General features: G+C 36.2%; 1 protein-coding gene and 1 long non-coding RNA gene across 2 annotated transcripts; both read left to right on the top strand.

The window, feature by feature from the left end:
- Positions 1-2070: 2070 nt before the first annotated feature.
- On the top strand, positions 2071-6157 carry LOC134825146 (epidermal growth factor-like protein 6). Its single transcript, XM_063837289.1, has 10 exons — positions 2071-2178; positions 2393-2537; positions 2783-2889; positions 3163-3308; positions 3844-4002; positions 4169-4287; positions 4561-4664; positions 5017-5117; positions 5486-5597; positions 5852-6157. Exons 1-10 carry the CDS (start codon positions 2106-2108, stop codon positions 5965-5967), a joined length of 1182 nt encoding a protein of 393 aa, XP_063693359.1. The 5' UTR covers positions 2071-2105; the 3' UTR covers positions 5968-6157.
- A 16956-nt stretch (positions 6158-23113) lies between these two features.
- LOC134825557 (uncharacterized) lies at positions 23114-23780 on the top strand. The gene is made up of 2 exons (XR_010161568.1): positions 23114-23217; positions 23475-23780. It is a non-coding gene; the product is annotated as an uncharacterized LOC134825557 (long non-coding RNA).
- Positions 23781-24267: the final 487 nt, after the last annotated feature.

Below are 24267 nucleotides of genomic sequence, written 5' to 3' on the forward strand. Positions count from 1 at the left end.
ATTAGTTAATTAACTTTGTTAATTAAATAATCCTTCAATTACATTAGTTATTAATTTGTTGTATATGGCGGTTCAGAGGGGACAGTTACAATTTTATGCATCAGTGATGTTTTCAATGTGAGTACTTTATCACGTGTTACTTTTGTCAAGTGCGTACTTTATCACGTTTTTGCTGATCTCTGCCAAACTTTTCAGACCGATACAGTTTACGGAGATGAAGCTATCGGTGATGATGCTCACAGTGTCGCTACCTGCTCATTGAATGGAGAACGAGTTTTACAGGTTATTATTTCAAAATTTCTTTATTTAAGTAAATACAAACAAAATTATTTTTCTTGGTTTTCATAGATGTGAACGTCATAATATATTACTGCAGCACAAATTTTCAAGCATTTGTTGTTTTTCTTAAATTGCTGTTTATGATGCTGAAAAATTAATACTATTAATAACAATAGTATTAAATCACATATTAATAGTTATTATAAAATTAACGGTGCCACATCCATTAGGAGCGCCAAGTTGGCAAGCCTGATGGAGTACCATTGCCAACACTACGGATGGTACGATGTGAAAGCTAGAGCTTCTCATAGCAAGAAGTTCCCCTGTCAGGGTTAAGTCTAGTGTTGATTTATGTTATTTGTTCTTTTATTAATTAAGTTACTTTTATTTATTTTATTTATTATCTATTAATTAAGTTAGTTGTACTTATTGAAATATTTTATTCGCCAGGCTGTTGGATACTGTGGGGAAGATAACATCTTCACTGGACCATTGTAACAGGAAGACATTACACCACGAGCGGAATACACGGTACTTACTTTATTTTACTTTACTTTAACAGCCTTGCGTTCGAACTGAACACAATTCCCGGAATATTAGCGTAACTTTTAATACTTAATTGTCAGTGTTGATATATGGTATAGGCGTTCGTCATTATTTTGTGTAGGTAAAAATGTTTAAATTAATTTACTGATAATAAAGCGAAGGTCACTTATATACAAATAGTAAACTAATGATAGGGCTAATACTCTAATAATAACTTATGGTAAACTAATGGTAACTAATGCAATGGTAACCTAATGGTAACTAATGGTAACTAATGGTAACTCCTCAACAGGATTGATGCTGGACCTTTCTCCCTCATCAGCTGTCCTGATGGATACTTGATGGAAAGCTGTATCTCCACAGCCCCTGGACACAGGTAATAAATTGACTCATAAAGACGTAATATCTTAACGTGACACGTGTTCACATGTGTTGACCATGTGTTGACCACGTTTCGCACAATTACAATCTAAAGATAAACCTTACATAAACTTACTGATATTTAATTAAATAATTAATTACAACACCTCTATAAGTCTATATATCTGTACCTCCTGGTAACTAATGGTAACTAATGGTAACTAATGGTAACTAATGGTAAACTATAAATGGTAACTAATGGTAACACCTCTCAGGCTATAGTATATTAATATAATTATATATTAATTAATTAATTAATTACAACACCTCTCAGGCGCTTAACTGATGTAAACAGAGCTCGGATTAACAGTATCGCGCTGTCGGTATCAACGATGACGGTTCATGCTCCATGACTGATTGTTTGAAGAATCCTCACGGTCACCAATGGTGCAAACTTACTGCTGTCTGCAAAAAACTGACCGGGTAAGAAAACCTCTCCTATCAATTCTTAAGTTTAATTTAGTTACAAAGCTAACCTCAAAATAACACGACTTATCAAGCTTCAAAGTTGACATTCAGCTGGATAGTTCTCGATTATTGTAAATGTCACTGAATATTAGTGAAGAATGCAGGCGAAGAAGTAATTTCATAATTATATTTTTCTCTTAGCAACTCGAAAGAAACAAGGGTGATCAAGACACCATATTATTAAGTAACTTATATCTACTTGTTTTCAGTTCCATATTATTAAGTTAACTAATATCTACCTGTTTTCAGTTCTGAGTACATGAAGGCAGCATGCCCAACCTGACACCATATTATCAAGTTAACTAATATCTACCTGTTTTCAGTTCTGAGTACATGAAGGCAGCATGCCACCCTGTGACGATGTCAGATGTCCAGATGGTCAGGAATGCGGAATGGTAGAAGATCTGCCACTCTGTCTCCCGAGAGTACCTGGAGGTTGCGATGCAGACAAGTGTGGAGAGAACGGTATGTTTTTGGTTTTGGTTCCGGTTTTAGATATTCATTAAATGGTTACAATTTAATCCAACTTAGCTAGGGAATATATGTTTTGCTCTCATAGGACCATTTCGACTCGAAATGGTGTTTCAAAATCCAAATCCACACTCACCCATTAAGTAATAAGTATCCATAATATTCTGCACCCCTTGAATAAAGTTCTGACAAACCCCACGGCTCTCAGGCGAGTGCAAGGAAGACGGAACCGACTACGAATGCCTCTGTAAGACCGGATACAAGTTCGACAGTGTCACGTGTATCGATATCGACGAGTGTGCTGAGGAACCATGTGGTAACGGGGACTGTACCAACACTGCCGGATCTTACACGTAAGGAAATGCGGTTGAGAGCTGTTGATTGCCTGATTTTTAGAGCTGCCAATTTACCAATTTTACTAATTGTACCACCAGGAATGACACAGCTGATTTTCAGCTATATAACGTTCACTGATCTCGCATTTGATTTTATGACATTTTGTTGTTATAGCCTACATTTCTATTCTTAATATCTGCTATTTCGATTACTATACTAATATAAATCTGAATTCGCTCGTCAATTATAAAATAATTCTCAGTTGTGACTGCAAGAAGGGATACGAAGCTGTAAAGGGAACATGTGAGGATGTTGACGAGTGTGCTGATAGTCCTTGCTCTGAAACTGAGAGGTGTTCCAACATTGAAGGTGTGTAATAAGAGGGTCATTAGAGGGTGATTAGAGGTAATTACAGGGTAATAAGAGAGTTATTACAGGGTAATTACAGGGTAATTACAGGGTAGTTACCGGGTAATTACAGGGTAATTAGTGTAATAAGTGTAAACTACTAACTAAGTTAATAAAAGCGACAGATGACCAGCTATTTTTGTACACTAAGACACCAGTATTAGAAACCAATTAATATAACAGTCATTTTTGATATTTTTCAAGCCCACTTGCTCCAACAAATAAAACATTCAGGAAGCTTCATCTGCGATTGTCTGGATACTTTCATCAGAGTAAAGAAATCTAAGGAATGTGTCTGTGCTGACGGGTTCGAGAACCAGGATGGGTCCTGTGCTGATATTGACGAGTGTGCTTTACCTGATAGCTGTGGAGAAAATGAGGTACGGGGTTTTTCAGACATTGGTCTGTTTTAGTTCATAAAAGTTTTTTGACTTACGTATATTCAGGTCTCATGATGTAGTTTTTCTACGAAAATTTCAACCGGAACCTTGTGTGTTTACTTACTGTGTGCCCAACCAAATAAATTAAAAGGACGGGGTTACTGTTTGTCTTTGGTGGCGTTCATTTTTGCTATTCAATGTGGACGAGCTCAGTTATTATAGGAGATATTTCGAGTGATTAATACATACGTTAAAAATGGTAACATAAAGAATTGTACCAATTTCATAAATACAAGCTTGGATACATGAAAATGGGTTATCAATCGTTAATGAATAATTTGCAATCAACCATTTAATTGTCTTACGGAAGATAATAAATATGCAATAGTTTACCAAACTTATATTACATTGTGTTTCTTAATTTGATTTTGTTATAATATATAATAAATATGTAATAGTTTACCAAACTTATATTACATTGTGTTTCTTAATTTGATTTTGTTAACAAAAAGTTAAATTTACATTACTTCTGCAGGTCTGCACAAACTCAGTCGGAAACTACCAATGTGAATGCAAGGAGGGGACAGAGAAGGGATCTGATGGAGTGTGCAAGGAGTTCCTTCCGCTGGAATGTGATGTTAAGGCAAAGAAGCCAATTGTTAAGGGAATCAAGGGAACCAATGTCAATGTCAAGGTAAGAACTGGCAATTTTTTATAGAATCATGCCTTAATAGTGGAATGAAGCATACTTAGAATAGGTTTGATACCTGTAGAAACACTTGATATTTGGTTAACTTTGAAGCCAAAACATTACTTATATTGATGTATATGACAGATTTAACTAACAAACACAACTTCAGTTGGCCGGTGAAGTTAAGAAGACCTTCAAGAAATACGCCACAATCAAGTGGGAAAAGAACAACGAACCCTGGGATCCTAAATCCGACGGCAAATCTAAATTCAACGGATTCACCATCAGGTAACATCTTGTTTCGGTACTCCTTATTTATTATTATCTTATAACTTTATTCAAATCAAAGATAGAACAAATCGTTTGTATTTACAAACGGAATTTAACTATTATCTAAATCAAATTTCTCCATTCTACTTTTTTAAATCGTTCGTGTGAAACATTAAAAGTAGGACTGCAAAGATTACCTTAACTAATCTATTATGATTTTTTAATTATCTTGAATAATCATGAATGACCCTACAAGATTTTCATCATCACCATTTAAACTTCATCACGCAGGAAGTTTGATGCCGAAGATGCGGGTATTTATGTAGCTTCCATCTACATTGAGAAGGATGGAGAAAGCTTCAAATGTGAGGTCGAGGTCAAGCTTGTCCTTCTAGGTAAGATCAGGCTGTTTTCAAACACAAGGATTTATTTCTTGTCGCAGATTTGCGGATATTTGAATACCGAGGCTTCTCGACTATTTTCAGATTTTTTGCTTTTCTTTAATGATCATTAAGCTATTGATATGTCGTTCAACACTATCAATAGCTTAATAGTTCTCGCTAATATTTGCTATTGGTGGTCCAACACTATATAATCCACTAAACTTGCTTTTTCTGATTCTCATATAAAACAACTTGTTCCTAATTCTATAAAGCAACATTCATTACCAAAAATACATTTCCTCTCTGTAATCAAGGACGGAAAAGATTAAAAAACTTACTTTTTAACATACTTTTTCTTTTTCAGAGGGATCTGTGAAACTGAACATTGCCAATGCTAAACAACTGTCTAAAAAGCAGAAGTCTGGACAACCTCTCACTATCAAGTGTGACGTTGATATTGACAACGTAAGTTTACTGTTTAACGATGTAAAATTGTCAAATGTCTCGACTACTTGGTTATGGTAGATTTTGATATCAACAAAGCCCCAATGACTCAATGACAAAACTAATTTTGGAGGCCTAGTTTTTGGAGAGCACGAGTAAGTAAAGTAGGTAAATTGTGAGCCGGCGGTGCTTCGCCGATAGTAATGCAACAGTAAGTGTGATTAGGGTGAGACTCCCAGCATCCTCGTATTTTCGTCATTGGTCGAGGACAAGGAATACACGTCGAGAGGCTTCGTGCAGAGTGCAGACCAGCGTTTAGTTGAATCGCGTATTTGAAATTCGGGTAATGATCATTATACCACGAAAGCTAACATTTTATATATTCTCAGCTGAAACTGAAAGACCCTAAGAGTCCAGATAACATTAACTGGTACAGAGTAACTGATGACGGTGATGAACTTCTTGATGATAGTGATACTATCAGTATCGAACGAGGAAAAGGTTATTTTTTTGGATACTTTATCCTTTAATTATATTATCTTGAATAATAACATTTTGTAAAATATTGTAATGTTAGTCTAAAAATCGATTGCCAAAAGTTAATTTTTTATATATACTGTTTTTATTCTGGGTTTATTCTGACATACCACTCATAATTCAATGCAATAAGTAACTGGAATATCAATCTTTACCTAAATAATTAGTACAATTAATGTAATTATTAGTGTATAAATCTTAACCTGTGTTTATTTCAGGAACCTACCAAATGATCCTCAAGAACCCGAGCCCCGAAGACAGCGGCACCTACAGATGTGAGTTTGATCAACAAGGAGTGGACACATCTACAGACGTCACTATTGAGTTCAAGTAGATTACTCGCAAGATTGCAGGGCACATGTATAAGGACATGTACAGGTTTTTTTTATTATGGAAATAGATTTTTATGGAAATGGACTGAACTGATTTTTAAATTTTTAGTAAGTTGATATTTGATTTGCGACTTGACTACGATCTGAAGTGATATTTTTGTTGTACAATTTTTATCACACATGCATTCAAAACATATTGTTTTATTTTTTGTTATGTATAAAAAATAAAAACAAGAAATAACTTAAATTAGAGATTCATCCAATTCATCTGGAAAGCAGAAATATTTGGCCGCCCCAAGAAAGAGGGACACTGTTTATACTTCAAAGTGTAAGCCCGGGAAGGAACACTACCAGAAAAGCAGGAAGGAACACTATTCACTATAATAATAGTATATTATCGAGATGTGTTGTATTTGTCCACAAAAATACCATTACTACTACCAAATCAAATGATGGAATAGTTCGCTGTTTATTAGTCTCATGATTGGAATACTGATAGTTGGATAATATCCGGTTGGAAGAGACAAGGACAAATGAAGCAGCCTACATTCCTAACTTCCTGTTTCATTTGTCCTTGTCTCTTCCCACCGGATATTATCCAACTATCAGAACTACCAAATCGTTAAGACTCCGAGCTAGACTTACCTCTCCAGTCGCCGTGTTACCAGGGGACCCCAGGCTTATAGCGTTATTATACCTGTACATGGTTGTAGAATCTTTTGCTTGACAGGATCCTATGGTTGACCTCCAGCTAACCGTTTTTGAAATTACAGATAATTGAAGATCTCCAAGGGCTGTAGGATCTTCTGCTTGACAGAATCCCGTTGAAAATATTTGAATTCACTTTAAAATGGCTCTTCCTGATCCAGTTTCAACCATAAATTAGACACAAAGCTCATTTGCAGAAATAAAATGTTATACGACAAAGCATTAAAAAGTGTTGGGTTAGCACTTATCCATGCTAATATTGGAGCCCAATTACTCAATGATAATCTGAACTGTTCTCACCAGTCACCACTGCACAATTGTAATTTTTATTTTGAAACCAATCTAACACGTTTGTCAATACGTCACATAATTATTTTAAACAACAGTTAAAAGTCGTGCTTTTATTAATGTTCTAGATACTAAAATATCAGCATAATTCAATAATCCAATAAAAGTTCCAATTAATCTAAAATAACATAGCATTATAATCAATATTTTGATTCAGATGTATAAATTTTCCGTTATGTAGACGATATGTTTTTATTGTCTTCTTTTTTTTTGTTTTCATTTTTTTGTTGTTTTATATTCATAATATATTATTATATTACATAATAACGATACTAGTGTCTAGTAATATCTTATTCAAAATCAACCTTGCGATCTATGGTCTTCCAATTAGTTATACAACAAAGTTTGTGGAATTTGTATGATATTATGAATAAGTTATTACGTAAAACCACTCATAATTTAACATTACTATCATCACTTTACTAATTACAGATAAGTTTCTAAAGATAAGTGATAGAAACTATATCATATCAATATCAGCGTATAATGTACTTAGTATACTTAATGTAATTAATGTACTTAGTATACTTAATGTACTTAATGTACTTAATGTACTTAATGTAATTAATGTACTTAATGTACTTAATGTAATTAATGTACTTAATGTACTTAATGTACTTAATATAATTAATATACTTAATGTACTTAATGTACTTAATGTACTTAATGTACTTAATGTACTTAATGTACTTAATGTTATTAATGTACTTAATGTACTTAATGTACTTAATGTACTTAATGTACTTAATGTACTTAATGTACTTAATGTACTTAATAAGCTTAATGTACTTAATGTGCTTAATGTACTTAATTTACTTAATGTACTTAATGTGCTTAATGTACTTAATGTGCTTAATGTACTTAATGTGATTAATGTACTTAATGTACTTAATGTACTCAATGTACTCAATGTACTCAATGTACTCAATGTAATCAATGTACTCAATGTACTCAATGTACTCAATGTACTCAATGTACGTAATGTACTCAATGTACTCAATGTACGTAATGTACTCAATGTACTCAATGTACTCAATGTACTCAATGTACTCAATGTACTCAATGTACTCAATGTACTCAATGTACTCAATGTACTCAATGTACTCAATGTACTCAATGTACTCAATGTACTCAATGTACTCAATGTACTCAATGTACTCAATGTACCCAATGTACTCAATGTACTCAATGTACTTAATGTACTTAATGTACTCAATGTACTTAATGTACTCAATGTACTTAATAAACTTAATGTACTTAATGTACTTAATGTACTTAATGTACTTAATGTACTTAATGTATTTAATGTACTTAATGTACTTAATGTACTTAATGTACTTAATGTACTTAATGTACTTAATGTACTTAATGTACTTAATGTACTTAATGTACTTAATGTACTTAATGTACTTAATGTACTTAATGTACTTAATGTACTTAATGTACTTAATGTACTTAATGTACTTAATGTACTTAATGTACTTAATGTACTTTACAAATATTAATTTGTCCTGTTAAACTGACTCCCCTTCATAATTGTATCTCATGTTTTAATTGCCTCTATTTTCATTGCTCATCTACTTTTGCTGCATATTATTTAAGTCGTTCATTTCTGGCGTTATCATCTAACTTGATCGTTTTTATACTGCTTTATCTCTCAAAATGCCGTCATAAGCTCTCTTCTTTGTCTTAGCTAATCATTTCTTTGTTTATCTCGTACTTCAGTCATCTCTGCTGTGCCTGGAACTTCTCCGTCTTGTACTGCCACACAATCCATCTCAATGGTCTCAACTGGTGATGATCGGTAAATTCTTGAACCAGTGATTAGGGTTCCGAGTCTTTGGATAGGTAAGCTTATAAGGTTTGTTACTGTTTTATCATAGATTAGTGGGTTTATGACGGAGTTGATCGGTAAAACAATCATGGAAAACAGGCCATACCAGGGTGTTGCATTTAGAACCTCAAGGGAATGTAGAACACATATCACTATGAAGGGTACCCAGCAAATGAAATCTGTAGTGATAATGATGGCGATTCTTAAGTTCATTTTCCTATTGCGTTGTGAAATCTGTTGGTTCCCTCCTGACTGTGTCAAACTTTTAGAGGATTTGCGAGATATGATGCCAATGATCAAGTATGAGGCTGTAATGAAAAAGAAGCACACAAAGTTCAGGGCAAGAATTGCCCATACCAAGTGCCTCTGTGGATCATTTTCTTTGACAAAATATTTGAAGAGGCAAACACCATCGTTTCCATAGAAATTCACCTTTTGGATGTTTTTCGTGTAGTCTTCATAACCATTATCGTGAGAATACATCTCGGACATCATTTTGTTGATCATACGCCAGCTTAGTGTTGTTTCCTTCATTCTACCAAAGTATCCTTGAAAGACAGCAAATAGTGTCTGCTTGTTCATTGTTCCAATAAATACCTTTATCTCTTCTGCATACTTCATTCCATTGACAAAGAAATCCTCGAATTTGGAAATAATTGGGATTACAGCAATGACAATGGACGCCAACGTCATCATTAAAACACCTCCTGCAACTTGGAGTGATTTTACCAATGTAACTTCTCCCGGAATTCTCATGGAGTTGTGTATTCCGTAAATTCGGGTGAGGCTCAATGCACACATAGCAAAAAGCGAGACTTGAGATCCTATGGTGCTAAGAACTCCAATAGTTGAACATTGGATGCTGGTAATCCATCCGATCTGTTGGGTACAATATTCTTCCTTGAAGATTACACCATCATAAATTGATATGACCAATAAGTAGATACCAACTAAAAGGTCTCCAAACGATATCATCATGATGAGGGACTTATTAAACAGAGCTACGGTAGTTCTACAGTTCTTTAAGGTTCCAGTATTTTTGGATATGATGATAAAATTAGCCAGGACGGCTAGAAATCCTATAATCCATGATGAAAATTTGAGAGCATTCCCTTCTAGAATTTCTCTAGAACACTGATTATTGCATTCGTCTGTCAAATCCAGGCAGTCAAATGATCCGTCACATTTCTTTGTCACCGGTATGTAACAACCGTTACATTTGAAATTGTTTGTGCAGCTGTCCTCATCCGAACCATCCCCGCAATTATCGATGAGATTGCATACTTCGGAATAATCAATGCAAGTGATATTATTGTCACAGACGAAATATCTATTCGTATAAATATATCCATATGATTTTGTGACAAATGTTAGGAATTCGTTATTGGCTATCGTCCCTATTCTTTTATGATGTTGTCCTGGGCACGCCTCATATCTAGGAATATTTCTCAGTGGACAGGAAGAGTTGACACACTTTTCTGCACAACTAGTGTACAAATATTGTTCTCCAAATATGTGGTCACAATTTTGAGTAACATTTGGCATTATAACCGTTGTATTGGTTCCTCCGTAAACGTTTTCATTTGAAAATATAAACGTGCTAATCGTGAAGCAATGATTTTTGAAGTTTTTAGTGTTTTTTATCCCCTTTATGCAGTATGATAAATGCTTTATTAGGCTTTTGTCAGTTGTTAAAACAGTTGTGGACAGTTTCGGTTGTTTGCGGGACTCAGAGCAGATCTTATTTTCATTTCCACATGTTTCAACTCCATCACATAGTTTACTGAATTCCACATATCCAGGATCTCCCCATGGACAAAGGTACACATTTTCACACAACGTGTCTTTGCTGATAACATATCTTAATGATTTGGTGCTCCCACAAGTAGGCCAACTGTCATCTTCGTCGATTTCACTCAAACAGTCCTTAAACCCATCTCTTAACCAAGCTAGAGGTATTGGGAGTTCCCCTTTCTGGCCGCCACGTCTTTCACACTTTACCAGTGTCATGGTGATGCAGATACGATCAGTTTCATCACTTTTATCATTGCAGTCTGGTTGACCATCACACATTAAGTGCCTGTGAACAGTACACTGGCTAGAGGTTTGTATGCAATGATTCTCAAAGTTATCGTCACATATTGCCTTTTTACCAAAGCAGATCATTAGTTTTGATACAGAGGACAAGTATCCGTTAACAAGACATCTTACCCCTACTTTGGCGGGATCTTTACAGTTTGTTTGAAATGAAGCATAATCACTGCTGCTGCAGTAATCGCCACGAAAGTTAAAATGACCCATTAACTGGTAATTTAACACTGCACATCTTGTAAAGTTGTGTAGTGGTACTGTACGTCCAGTATTCCAATGTTCACAAGTATACTGTGTTTCATTAGTAACGGTACACTTAGCTTCGTCCTCTCCGTTAACACAGTCTTTATTTCCATCACATATTATGTATGGTGTTATGTACTTTACTATTCCTGGTGTATACTTATCGTCACAATACATACCATATCTATATCCGTTACAGGTAGCCTCGTCCTCACAGTCGTAATTATCACATTCATCATTACAGATTTTGCTGGACACTACCTTTTTCCCACTCGGCATAGTTATTAGTTCGCTGCATCCCTCCTCATCTAATTCTGTATTAACACAGTCATGTTCACCGTGTACTGGTACTGTAAGTTTAGTATGGTAATGTTTACAAGTGTACTGTGTTTCATTAGTAACGGTACAGATAGCTTCGTCTTCTCCGTTAATACAGTCTTTTCGTCCATCACATATGATGTTTGGTGGCATGTAGTTTACTATTCCTGTTGTATACTTATCGTCACAATACATACCGTATCTGTATCCGTTACAGGTAGCCTCGTCCTCACAGAAGTACCCATCACATTCATCATTACAGATTTTGCTGGACACTACCTTTTTCCCACTCGGCATAGTTATTAGTTCGCTGCATCCCTCCTCATCTAATTCTGTATTAACACAGTCATGTTCACCGTTACAAATTATTTCACTATAATGTACTGAGTTCACGATGTCCCACGAAAGGTTACAGATAAATCCTCCACAAAGCATGTTGCCATTTCTTACGTCAATATTATTTACAGTGACACTGGCATCATCACAAGCCTGATAATAGTGCGGATCATCGGAACATAAAGCTGTCCCTTCTTTCCCGTTGTTCGTCGAATAATACTCCTCTGTGTTGTGGCACTTATAGAGTGTGTATTTATCGTTCCTCTGGTTTGTACATACCTGTTTCAAGAATCCTCTGTCTTCTTGAAAACTGCACAATTCTGCAAAGTATTTTCATGAGCAATGTGCAATAAACTAAGCTTTTTATTCATTTACTTAAAACAAAAATAACTATCTTTAAACTGATATAGGTCGATTTTAATTTTTACACGTAATGATATAACTACTCAACTATATATAAGTAATAATTACCTTCGGACCATGACAAAGGATCTGTCATTCTGAATGAGCTTGTGGTAGTATAAATCGATGTCGCTGTATCTGATTTACCAAGTTTCAACAGGATCAGTAATATTGCAAGTTTCATAGCTGCATAGATAATATGTTAATTAAGATGGGATTTAAAGGTGTTTGTAAATTTGTTCAAACACCGTTTATGGCCACAACTGTTTATGGCTACTACCGACTCAAGTACACACAAAGCAACCTTAGACAGATAGAATCACACACTCATCACCCCCACACTTCAACACAACAAACATTTGGCTCCAGACCGCCGCCGCCTAAAAGTAACACTGTGCACATCCCTGCCTCTCACCTTACGACACCCTCACAAACTTTGACATACCAGCTCCCACATTCCATTTACCTCTTCTCATCATCCACCCCAAAGAAAGACACCACAGCTAAGACAGTCATCAACCTCTCCGGACAGACTCTTTCCACAGCAGAAAGCGACGTACTCTCTTTTGGCCTGAAATTCGTCCCGACACCCACATCAGATCCCACCCTTGAACTAACTCCCCTTATTCAAAATGTCATCAAACAGCTTGGTGAAGGGACGGAAGCTCCCGCCACCTATCAGGTTACCTCTGTGTTATAATCCAAATTTTACAAACAACGTGACATGACCCATGACAAATTGACTCCCCAACAACGTACAGCTCTCAAATCATTAAAATTTAATAATTATCTGAATTGAAATTTCTTCCTGCTGATAAGGGAAACCCCATTGAGGTGTTAACCCACTAACAATACATAAAAAAAGTTAACGGTCACTTGACCTCAGGTAGTTATACCCTTTTGAACAAACACCCCACACAATTTGTTACCTCCAAACTGTATAAACTTATAAAGTACTCAAGAAACTCCACAACGACAAGAAGATCACGACAGACCACCTCAAAAAGATGCGGAACCTCCACCCTAGATGGCCGGACAACCTAAGATCCATAAACCTGGCGCACCTATCCGTCCCGTAGTTAGCTTTTTCAAAATTCCCCTGCAAGCGCTCCACAAAGTCCTTGCTACATTCCTCAAACCCCTATGCCTCAAAGACTCCTCAGACTTCAAACACCGTCTCGACTCATTTCTTAATCCCCTTACTCATATCACACCTCCCTAGATGTCCAATCCCCTTACACCTCCTGTGACATGCGCCTGGCCCTTAAAACAATCATCTAGTCTTACGAACAGAATCCTACTCTCCTTCCCTCTTACCTCACCACCACCACCATAAGTTCCTCATCAACTTTTGCCTCGATGCAACTCCTACCTCCAATTTAATGGCTCCCAATACGAAGGTGGCACCATGGGTTCCCCTTTATCGTTGAAATACGCCTTGCCGAGATAGAGCCCTTAGCCCTCTCCTCGTGTCTTGAGTGTCCTGACCCCCTAATTATATCTTCTCCCACTTCGTTGACGATGGCCTCGGATCCTTCAGAGACAGACAACACGCAGAATCCTTCCTCACCTTCCTCAACTTCTTCACCGAAGACCTCAAATTCAGCCAAGAACACGAAAAAGAAGAATCTCTAGGCTGCCAAGTTTCAACAAAATAATTAATATTGCAAGTCTTTTTTCTTCTATCAGTTGTGACGGAATTGTAATGAAAAAAATCCATATATAATTATTTATGATATGTTTGATTTCTTGTTATTGTATGTCATTCAAATTTGGTAGACGGCCCCAACGTTAATGTGGCTTTTGCTATGTAGTCCGAGACGAAACGGAATCTCGTTAGCTTTTCGTGTTAAAAGCGATTTCTCGACGGTTATCACCTCTCTAGATGATTCTTAAAACATTTAGACTTCATGGCAAGGTTGAAATACATGCAATGAGGGCGTTTTCGGCCACACCCTTTTTCAGGGTTTCGCGGTCACTCGAATTATTGTATTTCAGCCCAGGAAGGTCTTAAAGACTATTCCGATACACCAAAATGTGCCTAATAGCCTCATTTATATACAACTTATGAAGCAACATATACCTTAAAATGCTTTGTTTCGGAAATATGGCCGAAAAACGGTTTTTGGCTTGACGCAGTTCATAATTTCCGTGATTTTTGGCATTTCCGCCTAGGAAGGTCGTAGAGACTATTCTGATACACCAAAATGTGCCTAATAGCCATATTTATATACAACTTATGAAGCAACATATACCCTAGAAGGCTTATTTTCGGAAATGTGGCTGAAAAAACGGATTTTTGTCGAGCAAACAATGACAATATTCACAAATGGGCTATTGGACTGTTAATTAGAGCAACATGAGCAACACAGCATTTGTCACAAGATGTAAGATGACTCACTTTGTGTCCAGAAACACCTACAAAAATTGGAGAATGATCTACTTTATTGGGCATCTCTTTTAATGGGCCAGGCCAGCAGCATATTTGTGTCTTACGAAATGGCAATTTTTCAAAATTACGGTTTCTTTAGTAAAGGTCAATGGGTCAGTTGCAAACAGCAAATTGTTCGCAATTGCCGACTTATGCACATCATATACTCAAAAACGCTCACATTAGGAGTCATTAGTAAATAACTAATACATGATTTGTGAAAACTCCAACAATTTTTCCTTGGTACCAATTTAAATAAAATGTGTGACGTGCCAGACCAAAATTCAACTTCAAATTTTTTATTTATTCATGCCATGAAACCATGATATATGTTCCATGAATACCGGACCTAAAATAAATCGGCACTGGATCCGGGCCAGATTGACGCTTGACCACTGACCAGTATAAGTACCCCACTTTATAATCATAATTGACTTCACTGCCTCGACCAATATTGGTCTGTAATCCCTGGATTGAGATCTGTTGGCTGCAGTTTAATTTAGCTCATTTACCATAATAGTAATACCGCAGTGGTTTGGTTCGCATAGATTTTCCCATCGTATGATAATGTGTGTCATTCCCTCGTTTTTTAATCAAGTGGTTACTAGCTATACTAGCTCTTTTTTATTACAGCTGCCTCGAGATCTTATCTAGGGCACTAATACATTAGTACTAGAACATTAGAACTGTAATTCTAGAACTTCAGATTAAGATTACTTGGCCGAATGGCAGGGTTCGAGATTCGACTCTAAAACGCTCAGTTTAGGAGTGATTAGTAGATAACTACTGCATGATATGCGAAAACTCCAACTAGACAAGGATCATGCTTAATCAAAGTGTTCCTCGAATTGAACTTAAGTCTTGTAACCTACTGGAGTTTGGGCCACTGAATTGATCTAGGTAAACCTAAGATGAGGAGTACGAATGAGTCGGACTTTTCAATTTACTCGTGTCGTACGTACTTTTCAATTCTACTGAAAAGTTCTCCTTCTAGAAATCGATGGAAGAGTTCTAAATCGCATGTTACGGACTAATATTGAGCGTTTTCAAAAACTTGTGTTTCTATATTTCAATCGTCGATTAACTTAAACTTAAACTTTAAGAGAAACAAGCAGTTTAAATAAGTAAATTGTCTGGTAATTTTGTAGAATTTTTGTTTCACTTTTAAATGCTTGCCTGGCCTAAGAATTCTGTCTTTAATTTGTTCGCGAACGGTATCAGGTATATTTTCTCTAACATCGGCAATTAACAATTACATTTTACAACGGCCCCGATGATAATAATTCAAAAACAAAAAAATTCTATCTGAATCGTACGTCGTATGAGTCGGACTTTTCAAAAGTGCGTACAAGTACGTACTTTTCCCCCTAAACGAGTCCGTACTTCTCATCTTAGAGGTAAACTATAGGTAAAAATATAATATTAATCATAAGCTAAAATGTACTAATCTTTGTATTCTAAATGGGGAAAAGAAGAAACATTGTCAGTCAGTCGAGAAAATTGTCAGTCAGGCTATATATATATATATGAATACGAACTGATATTAATTTTAGAATGTCGGGAAATTCATTAAGATTTTTATTCTTTGGTTTTTTAATTGTGCTACGAATCCGAGTTTGAGTTGATAACCCCGAATTTCCTGTTTGACTCTCAAAGAAAGGAACCAAGGCTTACGTTCCTCTTTTTGGCTCTGAGATCCAACTTTAAGATCGGACTTCGGAGATCCTCGCGTCGGAGATCATGTAAGTGTAACATCAGTACATGACATCAGACTTTTTTGCTTGATATTGGACCTATAAATCTAATTATATATTCGAAACAGCACGAGATGTAACCAAGGTTAATATAGATAAGATATACCAGCTTTAGGGGTTACAAGACCCCACGAAAGGCAGGCAGAGCATCCTAAATCCTCATGCTATCCTCACGTTGACCATCTAGGTCAAAACTCCAGCCTCTCATTAAAAAACAGCTATTAGGCCCGAGATCCGTCCATTGTCCCGTAGTGTCCCGTAAGTAAGAGATCGTTCAGATTTTGGTCATTTAGACCCCCTCCCCGCTCTAAAATCCACTTTACCCAAAGCTGGAAAAATGTCACATGTGAAACCTAAATAGCTAAATCAGCATCTCGAGACCTTCTATTATAAAACCCCGTGATCCTACTATAAGATTATAACTTATAAGGCATAAAGGCATTGCATGCCGAAATTAAGATTCACTTCAACTGGTGATGTGAACCTGGTATGTTACCTGAATGCCCTCAGTCAAATCTCGAACCCTGCTAATGCTATTCTGCCAAGTAACCTTAATCTGAAGTTCTAGAATTACAGTTCTAATCTTCTAATGTTCTAGTATTTGTGCCCATGCCCCAGATAAGATCTCGAGGCAGCTCACAGCTGTAATAACAGAAGAAATAGCCAGTCACCACTTGATTAAAAAACGAGGGAATGACAGTTGACACACATTATCAAACGATGGGAAAATCTATGCGACTGAAAAAAAGAATATGGGGTCATTCTGAAGTGGGAACCAGACCACTGCGGTATTATAAGAAATTAGCTAAATTAAATTTGACCAAAACCCATAATCATGGGTAGAGTGGACCGCTGCCAGTGTCTCTCTTTCCCAAACAAAAGGAAATGATATTAATTTGATTGACCGTTCTCAAATGAAAAATGATACCGAGAATGAAATCGGTCGCTCGCTTTTCCCATTCATTCACGGCTTACGAATTGTAATAAGTTTCAATTGATTAGGTACATCAATCAGATGCTGTAAAAATCTCTTTGGGTTGCGTTCGGGTCGATACATAGTATTTCGGCGTAAGGGTGGTAGTTATTACTTACTAAATTAGCTGAAGTTTATTGAATCTTTATTGCCGAGTACAGCTGCCTTTGGGTAGTTCTTCTTAATATATTACAATTGTAAATGAATGGGAAAAGCGAGCGACCGATTTCATTCTCGGTATCATTTTTCATTTGAGAACGGTCAATCAAATTAATATCATTTCCTTTTGTTTGGGAAAGAGAGACACTGGCAGCGGTCCACTCTACCCATGATTATGGGTTTTGGTCAAATATCATCTCTTTTTGATTATAATGTCAGGGTACTTTATAAAGTCGAAATATAGACTGATATCTTCATTAATAAGGAGGAAGTTTCAACGATTTCGAAATTTTTCCTTTGAAAACATTTCCTTGTGTTTGGGTAAGCATATCGGTCGATCACTGACTGAATTTGCCACTTTATACTCATTCAAGTTGGCATTAAATTTATATATAATGACATTGAACTGTCGTGGTAAAGCAGAATTTGTTCGAAATCACGAATGAGCAAAATTATCACCTTTCGCACGTGCAAACTATGAGCGGACGTTGCGTGCGCATCCAATATTGAATCGCCGTAAATTTTCGCGTGTTGGTGTTTTATATATAGTTTGATAAGCATGCAAAGTTTCAAAGTATTTCAAGAAGAACTGTAATCACAACGGCACACCAACGTTTACAGAAAATGGTAAAAACAGCAATTTTCAGTGATTTTAGCAATTTTTAATCAATTTGGGCGTGTCCCCACGTGTGCAACTTTTAGATTTTTAACTTTAAAACTAGCCTAATACACAATTTATACCTATAGGAAGCAGAACTGAGCTCCACAACCCAAGGGATAGCCCAACACCAGAGAATACTAAATCGCAAAATTGACGTTTTTATAAAATAATTCTTCAAAAAGCACTAACTTCAATGGCAAATATCTTTATGAAGGAGCAAGGTAGGGAAACTTTCCGGTAGATTTTCAGAATGCTTGAACAATTATCTAAGGTGAAAATGTCCTCAGATTTTGAATAAAATTACTCCTTAATGGTGTAAAATCAGTTTGAAAAGTTGTTATTTTGTCAAAAATCAAGTTTTAAAAACACTTAATTTGATGACGTCATCAAGTGGTGATGATGACGTTAAATTATTTTTCGATATAATTAAAACTGAAGTGTAAACAATTATCTTTAAGACCTGTGGTCGGAAATTGCTGTATCTTTTATACTTTTGAATCTCCGGACACTTAAATTCAGGCTACAATTGACTACATTTGACTGGCAAAGCGTCTATCCCTGAATATATGTATCACGACAATCTATCGTAAAACAGGGGTTCCAGAAAACCCATTTCCCGATACTCCTGAAACATGAAATTTTTTTTACAGTCGATTTGGTCAACGTCTAGACGCCCTGCAAAGTTTCAGATCTCTAACTCAATTTTAACATGGTTTTTAAGGCACCTGAATATGGCAATTTTGGGTTTTTTACCGAATTTCGTATAACATGCTGGCGCGTATTTTGCGCAAATTTCTTAAAAACCTCCAGATAACTATTTCTTGTTCCTGTCATCTTTAACATTGAATTAGAATGATTTGAACTTAAATATACCTGATGAACTACTTTCGATGAGTCTTAATGCCCGAAAAACAATAAAGGGTTATAAAAGTAAAGGGGGTAAATAGTAAAGGGGGTAAATAGTAAAGGGGGTAAATAGTATTGTGAATATAAGAGGCACGGTCATGCTTGCCAGCATTGTGATTGCGGCCAACAAATCTCAATCCAGGGATTACAGACCAACATTGGTCGAAGCAGCGAAATCAATCATAATTAAAAAGTGGGGTACTGGTCAGCGGTCAAGCAACAATCTGATCCGGATCCAGTGCCGATTTATTTTAGGTCTGGTATTCTTGGTACATATATTAAAGTCACTATTGTGACGGTACATTAGAACTAGACAGAAACAAAGTGTGAAGGGCCTGAACGGAACCCCTCGGTTTCAATTCCTTGTTTAACACTGCCGTACAGCAAGGACATTCGCCGGGTTCTCCAAGGATGGGCACATAACTCATTATGGTTTCATGGCATGAATAAATAAAAAGTTTGAAGTTGAATTTTGGTCTGGCACGTCACACATTTTATTTAAATTTGTACCAAGGAAAAATTGTTGGAGTTTTCACAAATCATGTATTAGTTATTTACTAATGACTCCTAATGTGAGCGTTTTTGAGTATATGATGTGCATGAGTCGGCAATTGCGAACAATTTGCTGTTTGTAACTGACCCATTGACCTTTACTAAAGAAACCGTAATTTTGAAAAATTGCCATTTCGTAAGACACAAATATGCTGCTGGCCTGGCCCATTAAAAGAGATGCCCAATAAAGTAAATCATTCTCCAATTTTTGTAGGTGTTTCTGGACACAAAGTGAGTCATCTTACATCTTGTGACAAATGCTGTGTTGATCATGAGTCTTTAAGACCTTTCTAGTTAACAGTCCAATAGCCCATTTGTGAATATTGTCATTGTTTGCTCGACAAAAATCCGTTTTTCAGCCACATTTCCGAAAATAAGCCTTCTAGGGTATATGTTGCTTCATAAGTTGTATATAAATGTGGCTATTAGGCACATTTTGGTGTATCAGAATAGTCTCTACGACCTTCCTAGGCGGAAATGCCAAAAATCACGGAAATTATGAACTGCGTCAAGCCAAAAACCGTTTTTCGGCCATATTTCCGAAACAAAGCATTTTAAGGTATATGTTGCTTCATAAGTTGTATATAAATGTGGCTATTAGGCACATTTTGGTGTATCGGAATAGTCTTTAAGACCTTCCTGGGCTGAAAAACAATAATTCGAGTGACCGCGAAACCCTGAAAAAGGGTGTGGCCGAAAACGCCCTCATTGCATGTATTTCAACCTTGCCATGAAGTCCAAATGTTTTAAGAATCATCTAGAGAGGTGATAACCGTTGAGAAATCGCTTTTAACACGAAAAACTAACGAGATAGCCTTTTAGAACGGTTGGGATCCGACTAATGTGTTGGTTCAGCCGAATTAATTATTATGTAATCAAGTTTATTTTTCTCTTTTAGTTAGTTGTCATCCGGCCAAACATTAAGCAACTTATATTGCAGTACCATTTATCAATTAGTATGTCAAAATATGTCATTGTAATTTTGCATGGCTGAAATGTAACGCTTGATTTATATATATAATAATTAATTGAATTTTCAAAAAAAAATAGTGACCACAGATTTAATGACAGCTGAAACCGTCCTCAATGGCCGGTGCTTGATTCTTTGACTGAAGATATTTCGACCTACGATTGGCATTTGGATTTCTCTCTGATGAACAAAAGCAAACGAACTGGTCCATTAAGTGAGCCAGGGAAGATAGTAGGAGTGTGGAATGGGAGAGCCTTGCTCACGAGATTTGTCTAATTGCTATTGTTCTATTTCACTCCAATTCCTTGTAGCCCCTCTTTACCCATTGTTTTATAAACGATTAAGTGATTAAAGGGGAAGAATCTTTGCGTGTACCCCGAGCAAGGTGTGTGGCATTGCAACTAGGTAACTTACTTGAGACGGCACTCTGCAGTATGTAACTTAATGTTGAACTCAAAGCCATGAAAGGTTACTATTGTTATGTGATGCAGATTGCAGGGTGTAAGCAATGGCGGAACGACCGCCCCCAATAAAATGCCTTTTAAAGATTTTACAAACGTATTCTCTAAAAATCAGGATATTAGAACAATTTAAGAGGAGAGGGGCGGCAGAATTTAGCGACATGGGCGGCCCACAGATACGTTTCGTCACTGAGTATAAGGATTATAATGTTTATCCACTAAGAGCAATCTAGAAAGTTTGAAGGTAATGTACTATGAAAATGCTATCCTGACGATGATCACCTTTTATTTGGAAATAGTTTTATACCTTACAAGCGTTGCCAAGCACTGCATATTGCACTTCATATAATACTAATAGTCGAATAACACGAATCAGTTAATTTTTAGCAAACAATACACTGGTTGGTATGTTGTGCAAGCATTGCTGTAGTATCTTCTGCTGGACAGAATCCCGTTGAAAATATTTATATTGACTTTAAAATGGCTCTTCCTGATCCAGTTTCAACCTTAAATTAGGCACAACTTACTTACTTTTGGAAACTGTCATCAAACTTGGATGGTTGACCTCCAGCTGGACGTTTTTGAAATGACAAATAATTAAGGATATCCATAATTAAGGATATCCATAATTAAGGATATCCATAATTAAGGATATCCATGCAGGAACTTCAAAATCTTCTGCAGGAACCTCAGAATCTTCTGCAGGAACTTCAGAATCTTCTGCTCGAACTTCAGAATCTTCTGCTCGAACTTCAAAATCTTCTGCTCGAACTTCAGAATCTTCTGCTCGATGCTGTTGAAAATATTGAAATTCGCCCTGAAATGGCTCTTCCAGATCTTGTCTTAACCTTAAATTGGGCACAATTACAACTTACTAGCGCCTTTTGAAATTAAACTGTCATTATTATACCTGTATGGTTGATTTCAAGCTGGCTGTTTTTGAAATTATAAATAATTGAGGGTAGTATTCAGATAGGCCGACCCCTGTTCGTGAACAGGTGTCCGTGAACAGGTGTTCGCGAACAACTTATGGCATGATGGCTACCAGATCATATGACTGCATAATAATCACCATTTAAACTCTCATCACGCAGGAAGTTTGATGCCGAAGATGCGGGTATTTATGTAGCTTCCATCTACATTGAGAAGGATGGAGAAAGCTTCAAATGTGAGGTCGAGGTCAAGCTTGTCCTTCTAGGTAAGATCAGGCTGTTTTCAAACACAAGGATTTATTTCTTGTCGCAGATTTGCGGATATTTGAATACCGAGGCTTCTCGACTATTTTCAGATTTTTTTCTTTTCTTTAATGATCATTACTTTCGATTGATGTCGTTCAATACTATCAACATTTTAATAGTTCTCGCTAATATTTGCTATTGGTGGTCCAACACTATATAATCAACTAAACTTGCTTTTCCTGATTCTGATACAAAACTACTTGTTCCTGATTCTATAAAGAACATTGATTACCAAAAGTACGTTTCCTCTCTGTAATCCAGGACGGAAAAGATTAAAAAGCTTACTTTTTAACATACTTTTTCTTTTTCAGAGGGATCGGTGAAACTGAACATTGCCAATGCTGAACAACTGTCTAAAAAGCAGAAGTCTGGACAACCTCTGGCTATCAAGTGTGACGTTGATATTGACAATGTAAGTTTACTGTTTAACGATGTAAAATTGTCAAATGTCTCGACTACTTTGTTATGGTACATTTTGATATCGACTAGGCCCAATGACAAAACTAATTTTGGAGTCTTAGTTTTTGGATAGCACGAGTGAGTATAGTAGGTCAATTGTGAGCCGGCGGCGCTTCGCAAATATGTGAGTAGAGTGAGACTCCCAGGATCCTCGTAGTTTTGTCATTGGTCGAGGACAAGGAATAAACGTCGACAGGTTTCATGCAGAGTGCAGACCAGCGTTTAGTTGAATCGCGTATTTAAAATTCGGGTATTGATCATTATACCACGAAAGCTAACATTTTATATATTCTCAGCTGAAACTGAAAGACCCTAAGAGTCCAAATAACATTAACTGGTACAGAGTAACTGATGACGGTGATGAACTTCTTGATGATAGTGATACTATCAGTATCGAACGAGGGAAAGGTCATTTTTTTGGATACTTTATCCTTTAATCATATTATCTTGAATAATAATATTTTGTAAAATATTGTAATGTTAGTCTAAAAATCGATTGCCAAAAGTTAATTTTTTATATATTATACTGTTTTTATTCTGGGTTTATTCTGACATACCACTCATAATTCAATGCAATAAGTAACTGGAATATCAATCTTTACCTAAATAATTAGTACAATTAATGTAATTATTAGTGTATAAATCTTAACCTGTGTTTATTTCAGGAACCTACCAAATGATCCTCAAGAACCCGAGCCCCGAAGACAGCGGCACCTACAGATGTGAGTTTGATCAACAAGGAGTGGACACATCTACAGACGTCACTATTGAGTTCAAGTAGATTACTCGCAAGATTGCAGGGCACATGTATAAGGACATGTACAGGTTTTTTTTATTATGGAAATAGATTTTTATGGAAATGGACTGAACTGATTTTTAAATTTTTAGTAAGTTGATATTTGATTTGCGACTTGACTACGATCTGAAGTGATATTTTTGTTGTACAATTTTTATCACACATGCATTCAAAACATATTGTTTTATTTTTTGTTATGTATAAAAAATAAAAACAAGAAATAACTTAAATTATAAGAGATTTATCCAATTCATCTGGAAAGCAGAAATATTTGGCCGCCCCAACAAAGAGGGACATTGTTTATACTTCAAAGTGTAAGCCCGGGAAGGAACACTACCAGAAAAGCAGGAAGGAACACTATTTACTATAATAATAGTATATTATCGAGATGTTGTGTGTTGTATTTGTCCACAAAAATACCATTACTACTACCAAATCAAATGATGGAATAGTTCGCTGTTTATTAGTCTCATGATTTGAATACTGATAGTATCCGGTTGGAAGAGACAAGGACAAATGAAGCAGCCTACATTCCTAACTTCCTGTTTCATTTGTCCTTGTCTTTTCCAACCGGATATTATCCAACTATCAGAACTACCAAATCGTTAAGACTCCGAGCTAGACTTACCTCTCCAGTCGCCGTGTTACTAGGGGACCCCAGG

The sequence above is a fragment of the Bolinopsis microptera genome, chromosome 13 (assembly GCF_026151205.1).
Source record: "Bolinopsis microptera isolate Bmic1 chromosome 13, MBARI_Bmic_1.0, whole genome shotgun sequence".
In the NCBI taxonomy this organism is placed as follows: Eukaryota; Metazoa; Ctenophora; class Tentaculata; order Lobata; family Bolinopsidae; genus Bolinopsis; species Bolinopsis microptera.

Excerpts from the sequence above, each read along its gene's own strand:
- LOC134825146 (XM_063837289.1), top strand. The coding sequence starts at position 2,106 with ATGGTAGAAGATCTGCCACTCTGTCTCCCGAGAGTACCTGGAGGTTGC. Across the intron at positions 3,309-3,843 it reads ATAGCTGTGGAGAAAATGAG|GTCTGCACAAACTCAGTCGG; the intron begins GTACGGGGTTTT and ends TTACTTCTGCAG. Across the intron at positions 4,288-4,560 it reads TTCAACGGATTCACCATCAG|GAAGTTTGATGCCGAAGATG; the intron begins GTAACATCTTGT and ends TTCATCACGCAG.